At 33.6% G+C, this 24,752-nt stretch overlaps 2 protein-coding genes across 3 annotated transcripts; both read left to right on the forward strand.

Annotated features, from left to right (window-relative positions):
- The first annotated feature begins 733 nt into the window (after nt 1–733).
- On the forward strand, nt 734–5,746 carry LOC139429307 (uncharacterized). The gene has a single exon (XM_071194974.1). The coding sequence runs from the start codon at nt 734–736 to the stop codon at nt 5,744–5,746; it is 5,013 nt and encodes a 1,670-aa protein (XP_071051075.1).
- Nucleotides 5,747–9,272: 3,526 nt separating this feature from the next.
- On the forward strand, nt 9,273–24,306 carry LOC111420732 (carboxypeptidase Q-like). 2 transcript variants are annotated; one of them, XM_071195322.1, is made up of 4 exons: nt 9,273–9,729; nt 16,173–16,323; nt 16,376–16,866; nt 23,833–24,306. In XM_071195322.1, the coding sequence occupies exons 1-4, from the start codon at nt 9,302–9,304 to the stop codon at nt 24,266–24,268; spliced, it is 1,506 nt and encodes a 501-aa protein (XP_071051423.1). In that variant the 5' UTR covers nt 9,273–9,301; the 3' UTR covers nt 24,269–24,306. The 2 variants fall into 2 exon arrangements, with proteins under 2 accessions (XP_071051423.1, XP_022909542.2); XM_023053774.2 differs by lacking the exon at nt 9,273–9,729 and adding an exon at nt 15,618–16,112.
- The last annotated feature ends 446 nt before the right edge of the window (nt 24,307–24,752 follow it).

Genomic DNA, 24,752 nt, shown 5'->3' on the forward strand with positions numbered 1-24,752 from the left:
TTGGTTACTGTTCGCGCCGCGTCACCCTCAGAATTATTTACACGCATGTGCGTGCGCTTAACTGGGCTGTGTTATCTTAACACGAGAGCATGCGCTCACACTCGCCTTTTAACGCGACTACAGTATTGTGCGCATCAAAAAAGTCGTTTAAAATTATTACTCTAGTGCAGTGAAAATTAAACGTAAGAATCGTAATTTAATCATCTTCTTTTATTTATTCTACTTTTCCTACATTTTTTTTACGCTTTAATTTTATTGTTTATATCTCTGAACCAGCACCGTTTTATTAAACCCAGTTCTTTTCTTATACTGCGCGTTCATTTGGTCCTTCGAGCCGGATTCTTCCGGAATTTTCGTTTAATTTTGATTTATTTCTCGTTATTTTTACATTTTTTCGCATTTTTCATTTAATTTTCGTCTTAAATCCGCGTTTTTTTGCATTTATCCACGGGGTCACGTCTCTTTGTTGGCCATCTGGAAAATCAAAAACTGGATTACGCTATTTTTAGCACCGCATTTTTCGACAATTCTTACCATTTAAATATTTAATTTCTTTTCCCTTCGATTATTTAAATTATTTTCATTTACCTTTTTTTTTGAGAATTCTTTTTTTTAATTTCGTTCTTCTCCATAATTCTTTTGGATATTTTATTTGATTTTTCCCGTGATGACAGACAAGATTGTTAAACTTACCCTACGTCGCAACGGTCTATACAATCGTTTAAACGAGACCATGGCCCTTGGTCAAGCACTCCCGTCTGACCCTATCCAAAAACAAATTTTTCTTGAACGAGCTCCAGATGCCGAGGAAATCTACAAAGAGTTCAAAAGTACTCACAATACGATTATTGGTTTGATTGAAGAGAAGGACTTTGAGGCTCATGACGACATACGACTAAAGGCTGATACTGCTTACTACACTACAAGGGCGATATTCCATCAACTGTCCCCTCAACCTTCAACGGAATCCTCTGAAATCTCATCTATATCTGCTCTGAAATTAAATAAGTTAGCATTGCCTACGTTCAGTGGTAATCATAAAGAATGGCATACCTTTTTCGATCTTTATCGAACGATGGTTCACGAAAACAAATCTCTTTCTTCAATTGCCAAATATCAGTATCTTCTCATGTCCCTAAGTGGCGAAGCGTTTAACCTGTTAAAGGGTTTTCCTGTGACAGACGCCAATTACGAAATAGCATATAAAACGTTAAAAGGCCGCTACCAGAATAAACGTCACTTGGCAACGTTATACTTTAACGAAATCGTTCATTTAAAACCCCTGAAAGACGATTCCTCTAAAAGTCTTCGAATTTTGATTGATACCTTCCATGAAAATATTGAAGGTTTTCGTAATTTGGGTTTCCCTGTTGATAAGTGGGATTTTCTATTATTTAATATCGTGCTTCAAAAACTGAACACACCTACAAAAACCACTTTTGAAGATGAACATACAGCATATGACATTCCAACTTATAAGCAACTTGTGGATTTCTTAGAAAAAAGAGCAAAGGCCCTAGAATCGGTATTATTGACATCAAGTGACAGCACATCTCCGAGTTCATCAAAATCAAACATCAGAGCTAAATCAGTAAATATGAAGATTGAAGAACATCATTCTAATTCATCGACTACTAACTGTATCTTATGTCATGAAGCCCATCCAATTTACCGTTGTACGAATTTTACATCCAAATCAGCTGGAGAACGGTTATCCATCGCTAGAGATCATAATCTTTGTCGAAATTGTCTAAGTCAACGACACACTACTCATAATTGCTCGTCTTCTCATAGATGTCGTACCTGCAATCAACATCACCACACATTACTCCACTTCAAGACACAAACTTCTCCATCTGTTCATGTCGGAACATCTTATAATACAATTCAGACATCAATGAAGGAAAGTAATCCAAACATCTTACTACCTATTGCTATTGTAAAGATTCAGGATCGATTTGGAAAATTACATCGTGTCAAAGCATTAATCGACTCGGGCAGTATGTCCAATTTTATAACATCTAATCTATCAAAACGACTTCAACTACCACGAAAGCAAACTTCTTGTCTAGAAATCCAGGGATTAAATGCAATGACATCCATCTGTAATAAAGGCTCTGTTACCTGCTCTATCCAACCTATACAGTCATCGAAACCTTCCTTTGACTTTGACGCTATTATCACTCCCAGCATTTGTTCTGACCAACCATCCATTGCGTCCCTTGTTCCGCTTTATCCTCATCTTCAACAATTGAACATCCCTCCAGAGCACCATTCAAGTCTTAACTCGGTGGATTTGTTACTGGGCGCAGAACTAGTTCCTCAAATTATCACTGAAGGACGTCTTCGTGGAGAACCGAACCATCCAATTGCAGTTAATTCCGTATTTGGTTGGATTCTAATGGGGAGATCTTCGCTCTCAGTCACGACCTCACTGTCAACGTGTTTATCTACTACTGATTATTCGCTTGATAACTCAATTCAAAGATTCTGGGAACTGGAATCCATTCCTGAAAGAACGCTATTAACGTGTGAAGAGGATAAATGTGAAAATCATTTTAAAAATAATTATAAACGAACATCAACAGGTCGATTCATCGTTTCTCTGCCTTTTAAGAAACCAAATCCAGTCCTGGGCAATTCCTACCAGACAGCGTTGAAACGTTTTATGTCTTTAGAAAACCGTCTCTTAAAAACTCCGTCGTTAAGAAGTGATTATATCAACTTTATGAAAGATTATCTTCAGTCAGGCCACATGTCTCTTGCTAACTCTTTCAAACCTCCTTCTGATAGAACCTACTACATTCCGCATCACTGCGTGCTTCGTTCTGAAAACCCTTCATCAAAAATTAGAGTTGTGTTTGACGCATCAGCACCAACATCTAATGGTACATCGTTAAATGACACCCTTTTGGTGGGACATAAATTGCAACAAGACATAATAAAAGTTTTATCGTCTTTTCGATGTTTTAAGTATGCATTTGTCTGCGATATCCAACAAATGTATCGACAAATTCTTGTTTCACCTGAAGACAGAAACTTTCAGCGAATCTTATGGAGATTCTCTTCAACTGAACCTATTCAAGAATATATTTTAAATACTGTGACCTATGGAGTGGCATCGGCACCTTTTCTTGCCTTGCGAACACTAGTCGAGTTATCTAACATCTATTGTGATCAGTTTCCGAGGGCTTCAACCGTTCTAAAAAACAACATTTACGTTGACGATATAGTCACAGGAGCTCAATCGGTGCAAGAGACTTTGGAGCTACAGCGAGAATTGATTGACCTATTGAACAGAGGGGGATTTAAATTGAGAAAATGGGCGAGTAATTGCACTCACGTCTTACAAGAAGTATCTGAAACAGATTTACAGCGTCCAATATCAATGGATTACGATGAAATCAGTTACATTAAAGTTTTGGGTCTGCAATGGGATCCCACAACAGATGATTTTAAATTTTCCTATTGTCCCCGCAATTCCCTTTCCACAAAACGTTCCATACTTTCGGAAATCGCTCGTGTCTACGACCCCTTAGGCTTCTTGACTCCGTGCACCTTAAAGGCTAAACAATTTATCCAACAATTGTGGCAATTAAAAATTGAATGGGATGAAAGTCCTCCTGGTTACATATCTAAAAATTGGGAAATCTTTAAGAAAGGTCTTATTTTTATTTCTGATTTAAGAATACCTCGATTGATGATTCCGTCTGACACTAAATCCGTTCAACTTCATCTTTTTTGTGACGCCTCGCAATCAGGTTATTGTGCAGTAGCGTATTTACGCTGTGAAAGTCATAACCAATCTATTAATACCTCTTTTCTTTGCGGTAAATCTAGAGTTGCACCTCTTAAGACAATATCTATTCCTCGTCTCGAACTTTGTGGCGCTGTTCTACTCGTTGATCTTCTTAAAACTATTAAGGACATGTTATCAACCACAATCATTTTCGATGTAATTTACGCGTGGTCCGATTCCAAAGTCACCCTAGCGTGGATTTCTTCATTGCCTACTAGATGGAAAATTTTCGTTGCCAATCGAGTCTCATATATCCAAGAAATTTTACCTTCAGATTATTGGAGATACATACCATCTTCCGATAATCTTGCAGACTGTGGCTCTCGAGGTCTTTTTCCAGATCAGTTAATCGCTCACGATCTATGGTGGAGGGGCCCCTCCTGGCTCTGTCATCCTCCGGAATACTGGCCATCTATTAAATCTATTCCCTGTGAAAGCACAGAAGTAATTAATGAACAAAAATCAAATATAATTACTACCATTGAAACAAAACTTACTTTTATAGACACTCTCCTCATGAGATTCTCTTCACTTTCAAAAATCCAACGGATTATGGCCTACATTCAACGTTTTATTATTCACTGCCGCAAACAAAACCGTTATTTTACCATCCAATTATCCCCGTTTGAGCTCCAACAATCTTTATCTTCGATTGTCCGTTATGTCCAACATCAACATTTTTCACAATTATTTACTACAATTAACGAGAATAAGATCCCTGATAAATCATTTAGAAAGTTAGCACCTTTTCTTGATAGAGATGGTTTGATTAGGGTGGGTGGTCGTATAAAATTTGCTATGATCCCCTTCGATCACAAACATCCGTTACTTCTACCTAAAAATAGTCGTGTTAGTGAATTAATTGTGGAACATATACATGAAAAATACCTTCATCCGGGACAACGGTCGCTACAAGCTCTGGTAATGCGTCAATATTGGATCGTCGCTTCTCGAAGTGTCATTCATCGGGTCGTATCACGATGTATCCGTTGTTTTCGATGCAAGCCCCGATCATATGCTCCGAGGATGGCGGATTTGCCTCAATTTAGAGTAACCGAGGTGAAGGCGTTCTCCAGAGTCGCTGTCGATTTCGCTGGACCGATTTATACCACCATTAGTCGCACCAGAGGAGCGCGGTTTGTCAAATCCTATATTTGTGTCTTTGTGTGTACGTCTACCAAAGCGATACATTTAGAACTAGTTTCAGATCTATCTACTGAAGCATTTATAGCGGCTCTACGACGATTTACCTCCAGAAGAGGTCGATGTACGTTAATCTTATCAGATCAGGGAACTAATTTTGTGGGCGCCTACAACAAATTACGAGAGATGGCTGAGGTTTCCGGTCAAAAATTGGAACTCACATGGCAATTTCATCCTCCAGGGGCTCCCCATTTTAATGGGTTGGCTGAGGCTGGAGTAAGATCTGTTAAATCCCATTTGATTAAAGTTATTGGAGATCAAAAACTAACGTTTGAGGAAGTGTATACCATCCTGACGCAAATCGAAGCTGTATTGAATTCGAGGCCGCTTTCCGCAATGACTGAAGATCCCAATGATCTTCAACCACTAACTCCAGCACATTTCTTGTGTTTGGAACCCCTTAATGCTTCTGTTGTAGATCCTGACGTCACTCAAGTACCGATCAACCGTTTGGATCGCTGGAAACTGATACAGAAGATGGTACAAGATTTTTGGAAAAGGTGGCACGTTGAATATTTGTACTCACTTCAACAAAGAGGAAAATGGAACGCTTCGTCTCCAACACCGTCTATTGGTGATCTGGTACTCATTCGAAATGAACAGCGACCCCCACTTCAATGGGAAACAGGGAGAATTGAAGAGGTTCATCCCGGAATTGATGGTGTTATCCGAGTCATCACCATTAAAACCAAAAATGGGAGGTTAACTCGTCCAACCACGAAGATTTGTACCTTACCGATTTAAGACAAAACCGAATCTAGTCACATGTTTTTTTTGTTTACTTGTCAAACTAATTAATTATTTTCGTCTACTCACCGTATGTTATGCTTATTCACTCAAACTTTAACCTTCACACCGTCAAATAACTATTCATATTTCATAAATATTATTGTAAAAAAGGGTTATTTCACCTTTTGTTGGTGGGTGGAATGTTCGCGCCGCGTCACCCTCAGAATTATTTACACGCATGTGCGTGCGCTTAACTGGGCTGTGTTATCTTAACACGAGAGCATGCGCTCACACTCGCCTTTTAACGCGACTACAGTATTGTGCGCATCAAAAAAGTCGTTTAAAATTATTACTCTAGTGCAGTGAAAATTAAACGTAAGAATCGTAATTTAATCATCTTCTTTTATTTATTCTACTTTTCCTACATTTTTTTTACGCTTTAATTTTATTGTTTATATCTCTGAACCAGCACCGTTTTATTAAACCCAGTTCTTTTCTTATACTGCGCGTTCAGTTACCATAGTTACTCATGGCTACTACTATTTTCATCATGTCAACAAATCTGAAGTAATTAAACTTTAAAGAAATTTTTCTCGAAAATTTTCTTATGTAAGCAACATTAATATTGACTGTACTAGATTCAGAAAAAAATCTTCTTTCATATTCCGTAATAAAAATGGGGGATTGCCATTTGAAAAAAATACCGATGACGTCATAACTCACTTAAAAATGGCGGAAGTAATTTAAATTCTACACCAAACAATTGCAAAAAATTTAAATCTTTAGACCCGTTTCAGGAATTTTTCCATAAATCGTTTATAATGATTTTATCGCCTTTATCCGTTACTTTACGGACATACTGTATATAAACTTTTTTTTTGAGGATATGTTCTTAATTATTGATCAAATCAAAATTTTTTATTAACAATATTTGTTTAGAATTACTTCAGGAACAGTGTTTGTTAATAAAATTTTTTGCTAACTTAAAATTTTAATTTCCCTCTGAATAGTATACTATGAAAATTAATTATCCCAATAATTATTGTTTTTATCAAAAAATGTTTTAAATAAAATTTGTTTCAATTTCGATTTTGAATCAATTATCTTAATAAAAAAATTTTACATCTCTATTAATTAAGCGTCTAAGTGTAATTATGTATAAAAATGGAAAAATTATTATTTTGAAGTGATCTCCTTAATTATTGATTAAATCAAAAAAAATTGTTGACAAAGTTTGTTTAGAATTGTTTCAGGAACAATTTTTATTAACACAATTTTTTTCTAACTTGAAATTTTAATTTCCCACTGAACAGTATGCTACAAAAATTAATATTTTTGAGGTTATATCCTTATTGTTGATTTAATCAAAAAATGTTGTTAACAAAATATGTTTAGAATTACTTCAAGAACAGTGTTTGTTAATAGCATTTTTTGCTAACTTGAAATTTAAAATTCCCTCTGAATAGTATGCTATCAAAATCAATTATCTCAATAATTATTGTTTTTATTAAAAAATGTTTTAAATAAAATCTGTTTCAATTCCGATTTTGAATCAATTATCTTAATAAAAAAATTTTACATCTCTATTAATTAAGCGTCTAGGTGTAATTATGTATAAAAATGGAAAAATTATTATTTTGAGGTTATCTCCTTAATTATTGATTAAATCAAAAAAAATTGTTGAAAAAGTTTGTTTAGAATTGTTTCAGGAACAGTTTTTGTTAACACAATTTTTTTCTAACTTGAAATTTTAATTTCCCACTGAACAGTGTGGTACAAAAATTAATATTTTTGAGGTTATATCCTTATTGTTGATTTAATCAAAAAATGTTGTTAACAAAATTTGTTTAGAATTACTTCAAGAACAGTGTTTGTTAATAACATTTTTTGCTAACTTGAAATTTAAAATTCCCTCTGAATAGTATGCTATCAAAATTAATTATTTCAATAATTATTGTTTTTATTAAAAAATGTTTTAAATAAAATTTGTTTCAATTTCGATTTTGAATCAATTATCTTAATAAAAAATTTTTACATCTCTATTAATTAAGCGTCTAAGTGTAATTATGTATAAAAATGGAAAAATGATTATTTTGAGGTTATCTCCTTAATTATTGATTAAATCAAAAAATTTTTTTAACAATATTTGTTAAGAATTGCTTCAGGAACAATTTTTGTTGACACAATTTTTTTCTAACTTGAAATTTTAATTTCCCACTGAACAGTGTGCTACAAAAATTAATATTTTTGAGGTTATATCCTTATTGTTGATTTAATTAAAAAATGTTGTTAACAAAATTTGTTTAGAATTACTTCAGGAACAGTGTTTGTTAATAAAATTTTTTGCTAACTTAAAATTTTAATTTCCCTCTGAATAGTATACTAGGGAAATTAATTATCTCAATAATTATTGTTTTTATCAAAAAATGTTTTAAATAAAATTTGTTTCAATTTCGATTTTGAATCAATTATTTTAATAAAAAAATTTTACATCTCTATTAATTAAGCATCTAAGTGTGATTACGTATAAAAATAGAAAAATTATTATTTTGAGGTTATCTCCTTAATTATTGATTAAATCAAAAAAAATTGTTGACAAAGTTTGTTTAGAATTGTTTCAGGAACAATTTTTATTAACACAATTTTTTTCTAACTTGAAATTTTAATTTCCCACTGAACAGTATGCTACAAAAATTAATATTTTTGAGGTTATATCCTTATTGTTGATTTAATCAAAAAATGTTGTTAACAAAATTTGTTTAGAATTACTTCAGGAACAGTGTTTGTTAATATAATTTTTTGCTAACTTAAAATTTTAATTTCCCTCTGAATAGTATACTATGAAAATTAATTATCTCAATGATTATTGTTTTTATCAAAAAATGTTTTAAATAAAATTTGTTTCAATTTCGATTTTGAATCAATTATCTTAATAAAAAAATTTTACATCTCTATTAATTAAGCGTCTAAGTGTAATTATGTATAAAAATGGAAAAATTATTATTTTGAGGTTATCTCCTTAATTATTGATTAAATCAAAAATTTTTTTTAACAATATTTGTTAAGAATTGCTTCAGGAACAATTTTTGTTGACACAATTTTTTTCTAACTTGAAATTTTAATTTCCCACTGAATAGTATGGTGATCTTTTAATCAAGATTTTTTCTGGGGACGCCGCTGAGTACGAGTGGAGGGGGGAAATCGTATCGTTTTGTTACAAAAGTTCCGTGCCCTGGTGATTATTTACACGGTTTTGTTTATTGTATGTAATGGATTTGAATAATGTTATATCTTATACAACACTACAATTTTAATGCTATACAGCCTATGGAAAAAAAATTAATTGATTTGAATAATGTTCCAAAGCAGGCGAGGCACTAGAATCCTCCAACGCCGACGATTTCATTAATAAAGAAAATTAATTAGATACTTAAATTAATATAACGACACAATTGAAAAAAAGTATCTATAGAAATATTTTAACGAAGTCGATAAATTATGATCCATTGTTTTAAAGCCCACGTTTTAAATACAATAATTTAGTTTTAACAGAATCTTAAAACGCATAACATGATTCATTTCTTCCAAACAATTTTAATTCTTTTAATTTTCCAAAAAGCGGTTCATCCCCAATCCTATTATGAGCCGTTTAAAGCCCCATCAAGAAATCCATCCCCAAATATTCAGCCCTCTAACAATTTTCAATCTTATCCATCTTATCCCAATCGATATGAAGGAAAATTTTGTAACTTAACCTCACAATTATTATCAGAAATTCAATCTTATCAACCAATTGCAAATTTAATCATGAAAGAATTAATGCAGGGAAATTTAAAAGGTGGTGTTTATAACTCAACGGTTCGCTTTTTGGATGTTTTTGGAAGTCGGTTACCTGGACCGAAATTAGAAGCTGCTATTAACTATGTTGTGCAAACAATGCAAGCTTCTCAATTGGAAAATATTCGAACTGAATTTGTAACGATACCAACATGGAGCAGGTAACAGTAGACAACAAATTTACATTTTTTTAATTTTTCTTTAGTAACTATGTACAGTTTTACTTTCTCTTACATTCGGAATAATAATAATAATAATAATAAAAACAAATATATTCTGACAACTGTATGCTATAATGCTATTTTAATATGTTTTCAATGTCCAACAATAATTTGCCAACATTTCACTGTTCAGGTGGGTATACACTAATGCCTTATGAAGTATATTCTTTTGTCCAGGAGTATACTGAGCCCGAATCTTTAACAATGTAATAGGAATTTCTCGATCGACTGTCCCAGCACTGTTTTGTGTACCCCAGTTGTAAACCGAGTAGAATTGTTTCAACTTTGAGGTCACCGCTGATATACCATTTCGACGGCTTAGTAAGAAAACTACATAAATCCAATTTTTACCAAAAATAAGATTTTGATGTAATTATGCAACAAATTATTAAATCTACCAATTCCGAAAACTTCGCGTGTATTGAAATACACGTATCCGTTCAAATGCTTAAAATAACAAGCATTTAACTAGGACTGTCAATGTAAAAAAAATCAGTTTTTTCTGTCTTCTGTAAAAACGGAGTTACGTGGTTTTGTTACTAACAATAAGCCGACGATTTGTAGACTTTGTAATTAGTTTTGTTGAGAAGACGAGTCATATTTTCATAAGTTTCCTCCATATGGCCTGCGTGGACAACCGGGATGGATAGATAAACGTTTCCTGTATCAAGAAAATTCTGGGTTATGTTGATGACCAGTATCAAGTCATCGACATTATTGCAAAATAAAGGACATTCTTTGGTTGAAAAATATTGTGACAGTTCTTTCTGGCGACTACGATACATAGAAATGTGTGTGCCTAAAACTAACAGCTTCCCTCCTTGAAATCTAGATGCTAGTATTTAATTAGTATTCACCTATAAGTCTTGGTAACTAGAACTAACACTAGACATTAGTTCATCATTCTGGTTTAGCCGTCTTGAGAGACGCACGGCTAAACCCGAATGTTTCTGGGTTTGCTTTTCGTTCAATAAAAATATACCACAACCTAACGCTAAATAACAATTAAAACTAGAACTAACACTAGACCTAAAACTGGAAACATTCGGATTTAGCCGCACGTCTTTCAAGACGGCTAAACCCGAATGATTCTAGTTCTCGGTCTAGTGTTACTTCTAGTTTTGCACTAAACCGAGAACTAGAAATATTCGAATTTAGCCGCACGTTTCTCAAGACGGCTAAACCCGAATGATTCTAGTTCTAGGTCTTGTGTTAGTTCTAGTGATACTGCTAGAGTAAAACTAGAACTAACACCAGACCTAGAAACATTCGGGTTTAGCCGCACGTCTTTCAAGACGGCTAAACCCGAATGATTCTAGTGCTAGGTTTTGTGTTAGTTCTAGTTTTACACTAGAACTAATTAATTTTACACTAGTACTATCATTAGAACTAACACTAGAACTAGAAACACTCGGGCCGCACGTCTTTCAAGATGGCTAAACCCGAATTTTTCTAATTCTCGGTCTAGTGTTAATTCTAGTTTTACACTAGAAATAACTAGTTTTACACTAGTGCTATCATTAGAACTAACACTAGACCTAGAAACATTCGGGTTTAGCCGCACATCTTTCAAGACGGCTAAACCCGAATGATTCTAGTGCTAGGTCTTGTGTTAATTCTAGTTTTACACTAGAACTAACTAGTTTTATACTAGTACTATCATTAGAACTAACACTAGACCTAGAAACATTCCGGTTTAGCCATACGTGTGTCAAAACGGCTAAACCTGAATGATTCTAGTTCTAGGTCTTGTATTAGTTCTGGTTTTACACTAGCACTATCATTACAACTAACACTAGACTTAGAACATTCAGGTTTAGCCGTCTTGAGAGACGTGCGGCTAAACCCGAATGATTCTAGTTCTAGGTTTAGTGTTAGTTCTACTTCTAGTTTAATAAAAACGGTATTAGATTTAATTTTACACTTGCACTGCCACTAGAACTAACACAATACCTAGAACTAGAATCATTCGGATGTAGCCGTCTTGAAATACGTACGGCTAAATCCGAATGTTTCTAGTTCTAGGTCTAGTATTAGTTCTAGTTTTACACTATAGTCTGTTTTTAAACTATACTCTGTTTTTAAACCAGGAGGAGTATTTCAAATTTGTCACCAGATTGACCTTGCACGTGATTGGTTGAATGCGAGGAAGGTTCACACACAGGCAATTTTGAATTTGAAGGTTAGGTAATTGATAATTCGACATTTTCGTGTCATTACTGTATATTTTGTGTTCTTAAACCCTTTTTATTATATTTTGAAATAAATACACTCATAACTTCAATGTTAATTTGTATGTATAGTGTTGACGATAACAAACGAAAATAAATACAATAATAAGTAAATAAATAAATAATAATTATTAATTTAAATTTACCGCCAAAATATCTAGAGATATTTTCTGGTGATTTTTTCCAGTGTAAATCTGACTTTCGCGTTTACTCCTCCTGGTTTAAAAACAGAATATAGTTCTAGTGCAAGTGTTAGTTCTAGTTTTAATTGTTATTCAGCGCTAAGTTGTATATTTTTAAGTTTCGGGTTTAGCCCTGTGTCTTCAGACGCTGAATGTTAGGTAAGGTTAGTTTTGTTTACAAACATTAATTATACCATGAAGTTTTCTTTGGCAATTAGTAATGGCAATTATAGCGTGAAGTTTTCTTTTGTAATGTCAATTATAGCGTGAAGGAATGTTCGGTAAGGTTAGTTTTGTTTACAAACATTAATTATACCATGAAGTTTTCTTTGGCAATTAGTAATGGCAATTATAGCGTGAAGTTTTCTTTTGTAATGTCAATTATAGCGTGAAGGAATGTGAGGTAAGGTTAGTTTTGTTTACAAACATTAATTATACCATGAAGTATTCTTTGGAAATTAGTAATGGCAATTATAGCGTGAAGTTTTCTTGTCTAATGTCAATTATAGCGTGAAGGAATGTTAGGTAAGGTTAGTTTTGTTTACAAATATTAATTATACCATGAAGTATTCTTTGGCAATTATACTCTGTTTTTAAACCCGGAGGAGTATTTTAAATTTGTCACCAGATTGACCTTGCACGTGATTGGTTGAATGCGAGGAAGGTTCACACGCAGGCAATTTTGAATTTGAAGGTTAGGTTATTGACAATTCGACAGTTTCGTGTCATTATTGTAAATTTTGTGTTCTTAAACCCTTCTTTATTATATTTTGAAATAAATACACTCATAACTTCAATGTTAATTTGTATGTTTAATTATTAATTTAAATTTACCGCCAAAATATCTAGTGATATTTTCTGGTGATTTTTCCTAGTGTAAATCTGACTTTCGCGTTTACTCCTCCTGGTTTAAAAACAGAGTATAGCAGGAGTGAATCCGAAAGTCAGATTTACACTAGGAAATATCACCAGAAAATATCACTAGATTTTTTAGCGGTAAATTTAAATTAATAATTATTATTATTTATTTTATTACTTATTAGAGTATTTATTTTTGTTTGTTATCGTCAATACTAAACATACAAATTAACATTGAAGTTATGAATGTGTTTATCTTAAAATATAATTTTACAAAAACTGAAACTGTCGAATGATCAATAACCTAACCGTCAAATTCAAAATTGCCTGTGTGTGAACCTTCCTCGCATTCAACCAATCAGGTGCAAGGTCAATCTGCTGAGAAATTTAAAATGCTCCTAGTTTAAAAACAGACTATAGCACTGTTACTATGTAGAATTAACACTATACCTAGAACTAGAATCAGTCGGGTTTAGCCGCACTTCTTTCAAGACGGCTAAATCCGAATGTTTCTAGTTCTCGGTTTAGTGTTAGCCATAGATTAGATATAATATATTTGTTATATAGATAGGCAACTATAAATGTTTGATTGAAATGCGCAATTAGTTTTGGATACTGTCACCTACAGCGCTGAAATTATAGGCAGGCGGGAAATATAAATTAAATTTGTTATTTGAAAGTTTTGTCGATGTTTTTTTGACGAAAACATTGCTCGGCGACAAAACTTTACAAACTGTTCAAAATTTTAAACACATTTAAATTTTGTCGTTTACAATGTTTTCCAAAAAAGAAAACATCGAAAAAGCATGACTAGGTATTAAGTTATTATTTGGTACAGGGTGTATTAAAAAGTCTTTAAATGAATAACAAAGACTTTATTCTTTAATTTTTTTAATATTATTTATTCCACATCGTTTCCTTATAACCCTTCGTCTGTAAACGGTTTTTTAGCACCTTCTGTCTGTAAAGATGGGTCTTTCGGGTTCGGCCGTTTTTTCATACTGTTAATGCACTCACAAATTTTTATAAACAATTCATGATAATGTTCGAAACCTTCAACTTGATAAATCAATCATAAAATTATCGAAAAATTAATTTTTGCATACATATTTTTTATATGAAATGAGGAAATTATTTGCCTAAACAGTTGTAGGTCGGACAGGAAATACCCAGGTTTACAGAGGAAGGGTTAATTTTATTGTATTTATCCAATGCTGCTTCCCCATGGCTGATTATAACATCAATCGAAGTACTTATTATAAAGCAACAATAACAAATCGCTCTTTCTTCAAATCGCTAGCAACTCTTCCTCTATACACAATACAAACATGCAATCAAAAATATTACTATGTCAAACCTGGCCAAACCAGTCAAACTGACAACTCAAAAAATGGCCAAAATGGGTTCTGTAATCGAAAACAACGCTATAAGTGACAGTATCCAGAATTAAACGTATGTTCCCCACTTCATTAATACGAGTGACTGGTGCATGGTGTTAGCTCTAGTTGTACACTATCACTAGAACTAACACAAGACCTACAACTAGAATCATTCAGGTTTAGCCGTCTTGACAGACGTGCGGCTAAACCCGAATGTTTCTAGTTCTAGGTCTTGTGTTAGTTTTGGTTTTACACTAGCACTATCATTAGAACTAACACTAGACCTAGAATCATTCGGGTTTAGTCGTCTTGAGAGACGCACGGTTAAACCCAAATGTTTCTAGTTCTCAGTCTAGTGTTAATTCTAGTTTTACACTAGAACTAACTGGTTTTACACTAGAACTAACTAGTTTTATACTAGTACTATCATTAGAACTAACACTAGACCGAGAACTAGAAACATTCGGGTTTAGCCGCACGTCTTTCAAGACGGCTAAACCCGAATGATTCTAGTGCTAGTTCTTGTGTTAATTCTAGTTTTACACTAGAACTAATTAGTTTTACAGAAGTACTATCATTAGAACTAACACTAGAGCTAGAACTAGAAACATTTGGGTATTCCAATACTTTCTAGTTCTAGGTCTAGTGTTAGTTTTAATTGTTGTTTAGCGATAGATTGTGGGTATATTAAATTTATATTAAACGAAAGTAGAACTAACATTTGACCTAAAACCAGAAACATTCGCGTTAGCCGTGCGCCTCTTAAGACGGCCGAAACCTCAGGGTTATCATAAGGACATCACTTTTTTCGAAGCGAAACTTAGTAGTTAGTAGTTTCGTCACTATGGTTACTGTATTCATATATTGCGAGTTATATGAAATTTCCGGTATAAAAATCGCTTTAAAATTCAGTAAAAAAAATGTACTTTTAAAAGCTATTTAATATTTTTTTTGAAAATCCTAACCTGATGGAACAAATTTAAAATTAATTTCGAAATTAGCATGAAAAACGACATAAATTAGACGTAATGGTGTAAGAAAAAAAATTGTGTTGGGCTGTGTAATAAATAAACGTCAATTTTACTTGATGTTCAATTTTAGGTTAATCTTATTTTATTCAATCATTTTTCATGTTAAATAATAGTCAACAATTTCTCGATAAAATGCGTTTAACTCCCACCACGCTCGATCTAAATCCCTCCAAATCTCATTTCCGTATTTTCTTCCAACGAACGGTAAACAAATGCGTTTAGTACAAGTAGTACAAGTCGAGTTGTTTGTGGTGTGAAAACGCGAGCGATGCGGTTAACGATAATTATTACGATTCTTTTCATTGTTACTAAACAAATAATCGGAGTCGATGATGATGATGGCGAAAGGTCAAAGTTGGACATTGAAAATGCTAATGTTATGAATTGTAACGTGTCGGATGATTTAAAGAAAGAAATTCAATCGTATCGCGATATTACTAAAAAAATTATTTATGAATTAACCGATGGGAAGTGGAAAGGATTTGTTTATAATGAGATTAGTAAATTTGTTGATCGGTTTGGCTTTCGTATGGCTGGGACGCAAAATTTAGAGAATTCCATTGATTATATGTTAGATAAGTTGAATAGGTTTGATTTGGATGGGGTTAAAGGGGAAAATGTGACAATTCCACATTGGGTTAGGTATTTTACTTTAATTAAACAAAAAGATTTTTTTAATATTAATTTTGTTTTAATTTCTAGAGGAAGTGAATCTGCGTTTTTAATCACACCACGTCGTCAAAAACTGGCTATTCTAGGACTTGGTTATTCAGTTGGAACTCCTCCTGGCGGGATTTTAGCCGAAGCAATCGTTGTGAATAGTTTTGAAGAATTAGATCAAATAGGACCAAAAGTAATTTTTTTAACTAACTCTACAACTCGATCTTTAATTTGTTTCCTTATAGGTTAGCGGAAAAATCGTCGTTTTCAACCAAACCTACTTATCCTACCCAAAAACTGTCAAATACCGCTCATTGGCCGCTTCAAAAGCCGTTAAATATGGCGCAGTTGCAACTTTAATTCGTTCGATAACGCCATATTCGTTGTACACCCCGCATACGGGGATGCAAGATTACCAACCGGGTGTGCCAAAGATTCCTGCAGCCGCTATAACCGTAGAAGATGCGCATATGTTAGCGCGGATGCAAGCAAGAGGAAGTAAACTAACGATTAAATTGGAAATGGGGGCGAAATTACTTCCTGATTCACAGTCGAGGAATGTTATTGCGGATATAACGGGGAACACTTTTCCTGATAAATCAGTTGTTGTTTCGGGACATATCGATAGTTGGGATGTTGGACAAGGGGCGCTTGATGATGCTGGTGGTGCGTTTCTTTCATGGGGAGCATTGGCAGTTTTGAAAAAATTGAATTTGCGACCTAAAAGAACTTTAAGGTAATATTCTTTTTTATTTATAGAATACAATTCTTTTTTCTCGCAACTACTTGAAATTTAGGTTATGATATGAAAGTGTACAATAGGTGTTTGTATTAGAAATGAGATCTGTGTTTATCACTTCATTTTTTCTAAACTCATTTTAGATTTTTATCAATTAATTTAACAATGAGTTACCTGAGTAAATATATTTTGTCGTCTTCTTGGGCAAATTCCTCTGTATAGTCATCCATTCAGTCTCTACCATCTATTTCTATAGATATATTTCTTGTTGTTGGAAAATTTTCAGTGTCCAAAAGATACTCTGTGGAAAATGGCAGAATAAATCGTGAGGCACAAATATTAAGAAATGTGAAGAAACGTTGCTATTATGATTGATACTTTTGCTGTAAGACACCAATGAAGTAAAGAGTGTGTAAAAATTTGTCTAAGTGGAAGTAATACTAACAAATATGCTCTTGACGTCATCGCCCTTCCATCTCAAGAGATGATATGGAGAAGATCTAAAAAGCGAAATCTTACAATCTATTGTAGCTGTAGCAGCCCATCTGCACACACTGAGCATAGGCTTCCTTTAAAAAAAGCCTCAAGGCATACAATCCTCGATTATGCACGCCAAGGTTCAAAGGAAAATTCTTTAATTATTATCTCATATGCGCACATGCTCCCACAGAACTAATACCCTTAAACAATAAGAACAGTAACATTTCGAAAATACTTTCCATTTATTTGGTTGGTTATTCTGAAAAATGTTAATTTTCACAGGCGAGACTATTTTGTGGCGATTTTGTCTTGTACAAACAAGAAGTAGTCTTCTGCAAACGCTATCTAGACTTCCATTAGTACTATCTAGTCATCTTCCAGCGGTATTAAGTGTTCTGAAAGCAGAATTTAATTTTCTGCCAGTAGATTTTATTCATTCTTTTCTTACTTGAACCATTTCAGTATAGATGTTTTCCCATATCGAGAATTTACCGTAATAAATTAATGTGCTGATGTCGTATTCTAATCGATTAGTATTCTCTTTGCAAAAATTGAAGACTTATCGTTAAGTTATTAAGAGCAGGAAGCAGATGACATCCTTAAACAATAAAAATAGTAACATTTCGAAAACACATTCTCATTTATTTGGTTGGCTATTCTGGCAAATGGTAATTTTCACAGATAAGACTAAACTCAATATAAAAATATCGACTGGACGAGTAAGAATTTGATCAGAGAAAAACAAGAGCCTATATCCACATAATCTGATAGTTACGTTCAAGCGTGGTGGAAGTTTGGTGATGATTTTCAGCGGAGGAGTCCGAAATCTTCATTTTATAGACGGAATATTGACTGCGAATGGGTGTATAAACATTTTGAAAAAAAATATGCAATGTTCAGAAAAATTGGGATGTTTACGAGATTTTATCTTTCAAGAGGATAATGATTCGAAGCATACCGCACTAGATTCTAGACTTTTGGATCGTGTACAACTATTCCAGATCTTAACCCTATTGTCAATATTCAAGAAGAAATACACTCAATTCTGTTTTTACGCAACAGATACGTTCCCAAAAAATTCGCGTAAATAAAGATACGATATTTATGTGCAAATGTGATTAAATCCACTAGAAAGTCATCGGTATCTGCAAATATTATATCATTGAATCCTTCGACGCCTATTTCATGACCTAACGCTATTATGTTAGAATATTGAACATGATTTTTATTTTTTACACATTCTGACCAAAGGGCTCCAATATGCGTTCAAAGTTAACGATTTCAATTCGGATAGTGTTAATCCTGTCCATATTTATAACTGTTAAATTTTTATCATTAATGAATTGATCTACGATCTATTAAAATGCTTGCTTTACATAATAGGTCTTAAAGGTTGCAATAATTCCTTGGTCCAGTGACACATTAGAGCAAAATAAAAAAGTTACGCGGTCTTTGGCTGTTTTAAACAAACTGACCGTTTTATAGGATCCTCCATATTCCATACCTGATTTTCCATTTTCAATTATTTTAGCTATTTTTGCTGGAAATTCTTGATCCAATTTCATCCTTAATCTTTATACAATGTAGCGCGTCTTTGTAAAAATCCATTCATCCATTCCATACTTGCAGAAAATTCAAATTTGGTTCTTTTCTGGGCTGACATTTATGATAGAATTTCTTTAATCTGGTTGTAGCAAAGTCCGTTGAGTATTAGTTATAAGATACTTATAAGTTATAAAGAAATGAAGTTATGGTACTTCCAAGTTTCGAAAAGGTAACGTGCCATAGTAAAGTGACCAAACGTTCTAGACAGCCGTACTTGGCACCAAAACATACTCCATCATGTTGCTTAAGCATGTTCTGAATCCTAAATTGATATCTCAAAAATCGAGTGTTCTCTGATTTTTTGAACAAATGTCTGCTGGAGCAGATTTTTCTAGAAAAATTCGAATAACTCGAGAGCGGCAGAATCAATTTGCAAAAAGTAAAGTCATTCATAAACCTTGAAAACAGACAAATCCAAATATGTAAAAATATACAGGGTGTTCCATTTAAAAAAATAAAGTAGGTGGCGACTTCCGGTATAATCGGTAGTGTTAGATATTTGAAAATATTTTAGTCGAAGAGAACGCAATTGATAATACTTAAATCTGAATTTTCAAATTTGTATTTTGGCCAGAACCCTTTAAAGTTCTAATGGACGGTCGTCGTGGATGACCCTGTATAAAATATAATATTAATATAATAATAATATTTGTATTAATAATTATTTAAACACTAAACAAGTGTTATTAAACTCAAGAAATAAAGAGTTAAAACTATAACTAATACTAGAGATATTCTAAGCGTGAATGTTGTCTTAAGAGACGCAGGACTAAACCCGAATGTTTCTGGTTCTAGGTTTAGTGTTAGTTCTTCTTTTCTTTCAATAAAAATATACCTCAATCTAACGCTAAACAATATTTACAACTAACACTAGACCTGGAACTAGAAACATTCGGGTTTAGCCGCATGTCTCTCAATACGGCTAAACCCTACTTTTATTTCAGTAAAAGTAGACAACAATTTACCGCGTAATGTAATAATGTAATAACACACTATCACTAGAACTAACACAAGACTTAGAACTAGAATCATTCGGGTTTAGCTGTCTTGAGACGCACAGCTAAACCCGAAGCTTTCTAGTTCTAGGTCTAGTGTTAGTTCTAGTTTTACACTAGCATTGCTACTATGTAGAACTAACACTATACCTAGAACATAATCATTTGGGTTTAGCGTCTCTAAAGATAGAGATTTAGATACCCGAATGATTCTAGTTCTAAGTCTCGTAAAAACCTGTAACTTTCTAGTTCTAGTTTAACACTAGCAACTAGACCTAGAATTATTTGAGTTTAGCCGCACGTATCTAAAGAATGCTAAACAAGAATGATGCTAGTTCTTGGTTTAACGCTGTATAATAATTAAAAACTAGAATTAACACTAGACCTAGAAATAGAAACATTTGGGTTTAGCCGGTTAAACCCGAAACTTTCTAATTGTAGGTCTAGTGTTAGTTCTAGTTTTACACTAGCACTGTTACTATGTAAAACTAACACTGCGTTTCTAGTATTGATCCGTTACATCGAGGTTTTACTGTAATGTCAAATTATATGGACATGGACCAAGGACATGTATGTGTATGTAGTTTCATGTGAGGTTGGTTAAACCACAGGTGGTATAACTAAAGCACTTGGGCCCCAACGGTCTCTTTGTACATCCTCACGGTTTACTTCGGCCATGTGTAGGTCTATTTGGAGGAGTGAAAGATGTTCGAAGATGGCATCCGATTAGGCTGATACCGTTTCTCGCCTCGCCTTCAGCCGGGCTGGTACTCCAACGCCCAGCAATTTGAAGACGACCCCCAAGCCGGGCTGGTACTCCAACGCCCAGAAACTTGGGTGCATGGCTGAGTACCGCTCAAAGAGCGCAGACGCGCTTTCAACCCGTTTTTACGTTCACAACCTCCAACTACACATGTATCTGACGACAACCAGAGATGTCAGACTGGTTGCCGGGACCGACGGCTTAACGTCCCCTCCGAAGGACGGGGAGGCGACTCGGCGTGTGTTCACTGGGAATCGAACCCAGGACGCCGGCGTGGTAGCCCGAGAGCTTACCACGGGGCCATTCGCCCCCTGGACCAAGGACAGTACTTAATATTATATTCTGTGTCAAGGACAGTAGAATCTAACAGGACTGCGACATCCATTGTATTTTGGTAGTCTACTACGGGTTGGTTGCCCGCACTCTATGTCACACTATTTGCCACGCCTGGTAACTGTCTGTGTTTTTAGAAGTTATATGATAGACATTAATACGTCTAAAAACATAAAACTTCAAAAATAATATGAATATGTCTAGGATATAACCTTTAAAAATACACAGCAAACGCATAGACCATAACAACAGCTGGGCGTGGAAAATGGTGTAACGTAGTTTGCGGGCAGGTTGTCACAACAATGGATGTAGCAGTCCTGTTAGATTCTACTGTACTTGGACATAGACAAAGTAAGTAGGTACGCTTTGGTTTCTATGGAAATATACTTTTGTGTATTGCTTCGTAAGTGAAATTCTCTGTATAAATAAAAACATAGAAATGTCAATTCTGTCAATGACGTCACAGCAAGGCCTTTGCGGGGGGATACGTTCCTAGGGAGTTGGATAACCTTATACAGTATATTTACTCAACGGACCTTGTGGTTGTAGATACTTAATGCCATCTGCTTGATACTATTTCCATTAGCTGGTATTCGTTTTTGAGACATATCCTCTATCTATACTACCACAGCCTTTCCCATTTTCAGCTTTAAAATATGTCTTGTGCGTATGAAGCACTTAATTTTGTCCCAGCAATAACAGATTTTCTGACCGCGTCCTCAGTTTTGTCCTTGGTTTGAGCGCAAAGACATTCAGGGGTTGTGGTGGGTAGAAATGGGGTTTTAGAAATCATTAATTAGATTAATATTGAATTAGGTATAAACTTTGAAAGATAGTTAAAAGTATTATCTTTATACAGGTGTCTCACGTAACTGGTTCGTTAGAACTTTTTCAGGTTCCACTATTTGTAGAGATTTGAAATTTTGGTAGCATGGGTTGTTCATTCGGAACTTTCGATCTAAAATATTTTCAAGATGGCCGCCACTTTTGGTCTACCGGAAGTAGACCATAACTTCGCTATTTTAAATGGAATGCTATAGTTTTTATTACACCGTTTAATTGTACGTAAAAAAATAGGTTGATTTTGATAAAAGTTATTGGTACCTAGCGTTTTTCATTTTCGAGTTATTTTGGTTTTAAGCTTTTTTTTGGTAAATTTCAACATGCTCTTTAAAACTTCATATCTCAGCCTACGTTCATTCAAAAAAGATCTACGTTGGCACGATTACTCTTCAGATGTTGTCAAATAGATTGTCATTTGTTGTATCCGAGTATCTTATACAGGCTGGTCATAAATTGAATTACTGTTTCTCCATATTCAATGGCGAGAAAGTCGAAAATTTTAAATGGAACGCCCCATATTTTTTTAGCCAATCAGGAAGAGAATTTAATTCTCTACAAATTATCTATAAACATTCTCATACCTATTTATTGTAGTTTGCCTCATATTGCGAAATTTATTAAAACATGCACGAAATCCAGGCTTTTTATTAGAAAGCTATGGATTTTTGACAGTTTTTGGTCCATGTTTGTATTATTGTTATCATTAGTTACATTTGACGACGGGTGTAAGTCATTGAACATCATGGTAAAAAAATCATGGTATTCCAACGCCGATATTTGAAATTTATTTTGTATTGATGGCGAATGTAATAAACTTTTGGACAGGACGTGTCGAACACTTAATGAGAGATGCTTAACAAACCTAACGCCCATCACAAGGAAAAATTTCTTAGTTCTGGATATATCGAGAAAAAAGAAATCGCATATTTCCGGTCACCAGTGATGAAGACAACGAAATAAATATTTTACCGTGTTTCATTGCATTTCCAAATTCAATTTTATAACAAATTTATATTATAAATTTATATTTTTATTGAAATCTAATTTTTATCATTAACTTTTTGTTTTAATAGTTTAATTTATTTGATCTTCTGGTTGCTTTTGTTGGTAAGTACAAGCTAGTAAACTAAAAGATTATCAATCGTAGTTAATAGTACAAATAATAATATAAATAAATTAAACAAAAAACTGTCAAAATGTCATGGCCTTCTAATAAAAATACAAACGGTTTCCTGCATGTTTTGATAAATTTACGAATATAAGAGAAACTACAATAAATAGGTATAGGAATGTTTATAGATAAATTGTAGAGAATTAAATTCCCTTTCGTGTAGGCTAATAAAAAATGGGGTGTTCCATTTAAAATTTTCGACTTTCTCCCCATTGAATATGTAGAAACGGTAATTCAATTGTTGACCATCCTGTATAAGATATTCTGATACAATATATGACAATCTATTTGACAGCATCGGAAGAGTAATCGTGCCAATTTAGAGCTTTTTTGAAAGAACGTTGGCTGGGATATAGGGTTTTAAAGAGCATGGTGAAATTTGCCAAAAAAATCTTAAAATCAAAATAACTCGAAAACGAAAAACGTTAGGTACCAATAACTTTTATGAAAGTCAACATATTTTTTTACGTACAATTAAAAGGTGTAATAAAAACTATAGCATTCCATTTAAAATAACGAAGTTATGGTCTACTTCCGGTAGACCGGAAGTGGCAGCCATCTTGAAAATATTTTAGATCGAAAGTTCTGACTGAACAACCCTTACTACCAAAATTTCAAAACTGTACGAATACTGGAACCTAAAAAAGTTCTAACGAACCAGTTACGTGAGACACCTGTATAAAAAAAAATTGTTATACCTGAACCATTCCTTAATTCTAAAAATTATAAAATTTTTTCGTATTTCAATCCTAATTATTTAATTTTCGTTTTAGATCTATTTTATGGACAGCTGAAGAAGAGGGTTTAATCGGCGCCGAAGCGTACTTTAAACGCCATCAATCAGAAAATGATAAATTAACCTTGTTAATGGAATCGGATGAGGGTACTTTCACCCCGCTCGGTCTTGAATTTCGCGGCTCCAACGACGCTGCTTGCATTCTCCAGGAAATTTTAAAGCTTCTTAAACCGATCAATGCGACTCAATTAAAACGCGGAGATAGCGTCGGTTCCGATATTTCTATATGGGATAAAACCGACGTCCCAACGGCTGCTTTACTGAATAAGAATGAGAAATACTTTTGGTATCATCACACAGATGCTGATACAATGGATGCTTTAAATTCGGATGATTTGGATAAATGTACGGCGGTTTGGGCTACTGTTTCTTATATAGTTGCTGATTTAAGTATTGATTTACCTAGAAAATAAAAGAAATTATGATTATTAATAAAATCGATTAAATGGAATGTTTTAATTTAATTAGGAAAAGTAGAAAATTAAGGGTTAAAAAAGTTTGATTTCAAATAATAAACAGTTTCTTTTTATTATATGATACAAATTATAAACAAATACTTCGTTAAGCGTGTATTTTAGTTCAAATTCATTTTTTTTTTTAAATAATTTTAAAATGTTAATTTTTATTCGGTTTTAGTTTAAAATAGAAATTCCTTTTCATGCGGTGAGCTTTTCCCGTCTTCTTTGAATCTTTCTAGTTACATACATCCCATTAATTTATTAATTATTTATTACCAAATAATTACTTTATTTCCGTTTAATTAACTTTTAAGATTTCATTTAGTTTTATATAGAAATTGACACTACACACTTTTTCCGATCCATTTCTTTTACAATTCTCGTAATTTTTTCCTTGAAATGACGATAGACAAAAACATATCTACAAACTAAATTCTTC

This window comes from Onthophagus taurus, chromosome 3 (genome assembly GCF_036711975.1).
Source record: "Onthophagus taurus isolate NC chromosome 3, IU_Otau_3.0, whole genome shotgun sequence".
Lineage (NCBI taxonomy): Eukaryota > Metazoa > Arthropoda > Insecta > Coleoptera > Scarabaeidae > Onthophagus > Onthophagus taurus.

What these genes read in the sequence shown, in the direction of transcription:
- LOC139429307 (XM_071194974.1), top strand. Translation starts at nt 734, where the DNA reads ATGGCCCTTGGTCAAGCACTCCCGTCTGACCCTATCCAAAAACAAATT.
- LOC111420732 (XM_071195322.1), top strand. Translation starts at nt 9,302, where the DNA reads ATGATTCATTTCTTCCAAACAATTTTAATTCTTTTAATTTTCCAAAAA. An exon ending in ACGATACCAACATGGAGCAG is followed by an intron (nt 9,730 to 16,172) that starts GTAACAGTAGAC and finishes TTTAATTTCTAG; the next exon opens with AGGAAGTGAATCTGCGTTTT. An exon ending in CGACCTAAAAGAACTTTAAG is followed by an intron (nt 16,867 to 23,832) that starts GTAATATTCTTT and finishes TTTTCGTTTTAG; the next exon opens with ATCTATTTTATGGACAGCTG.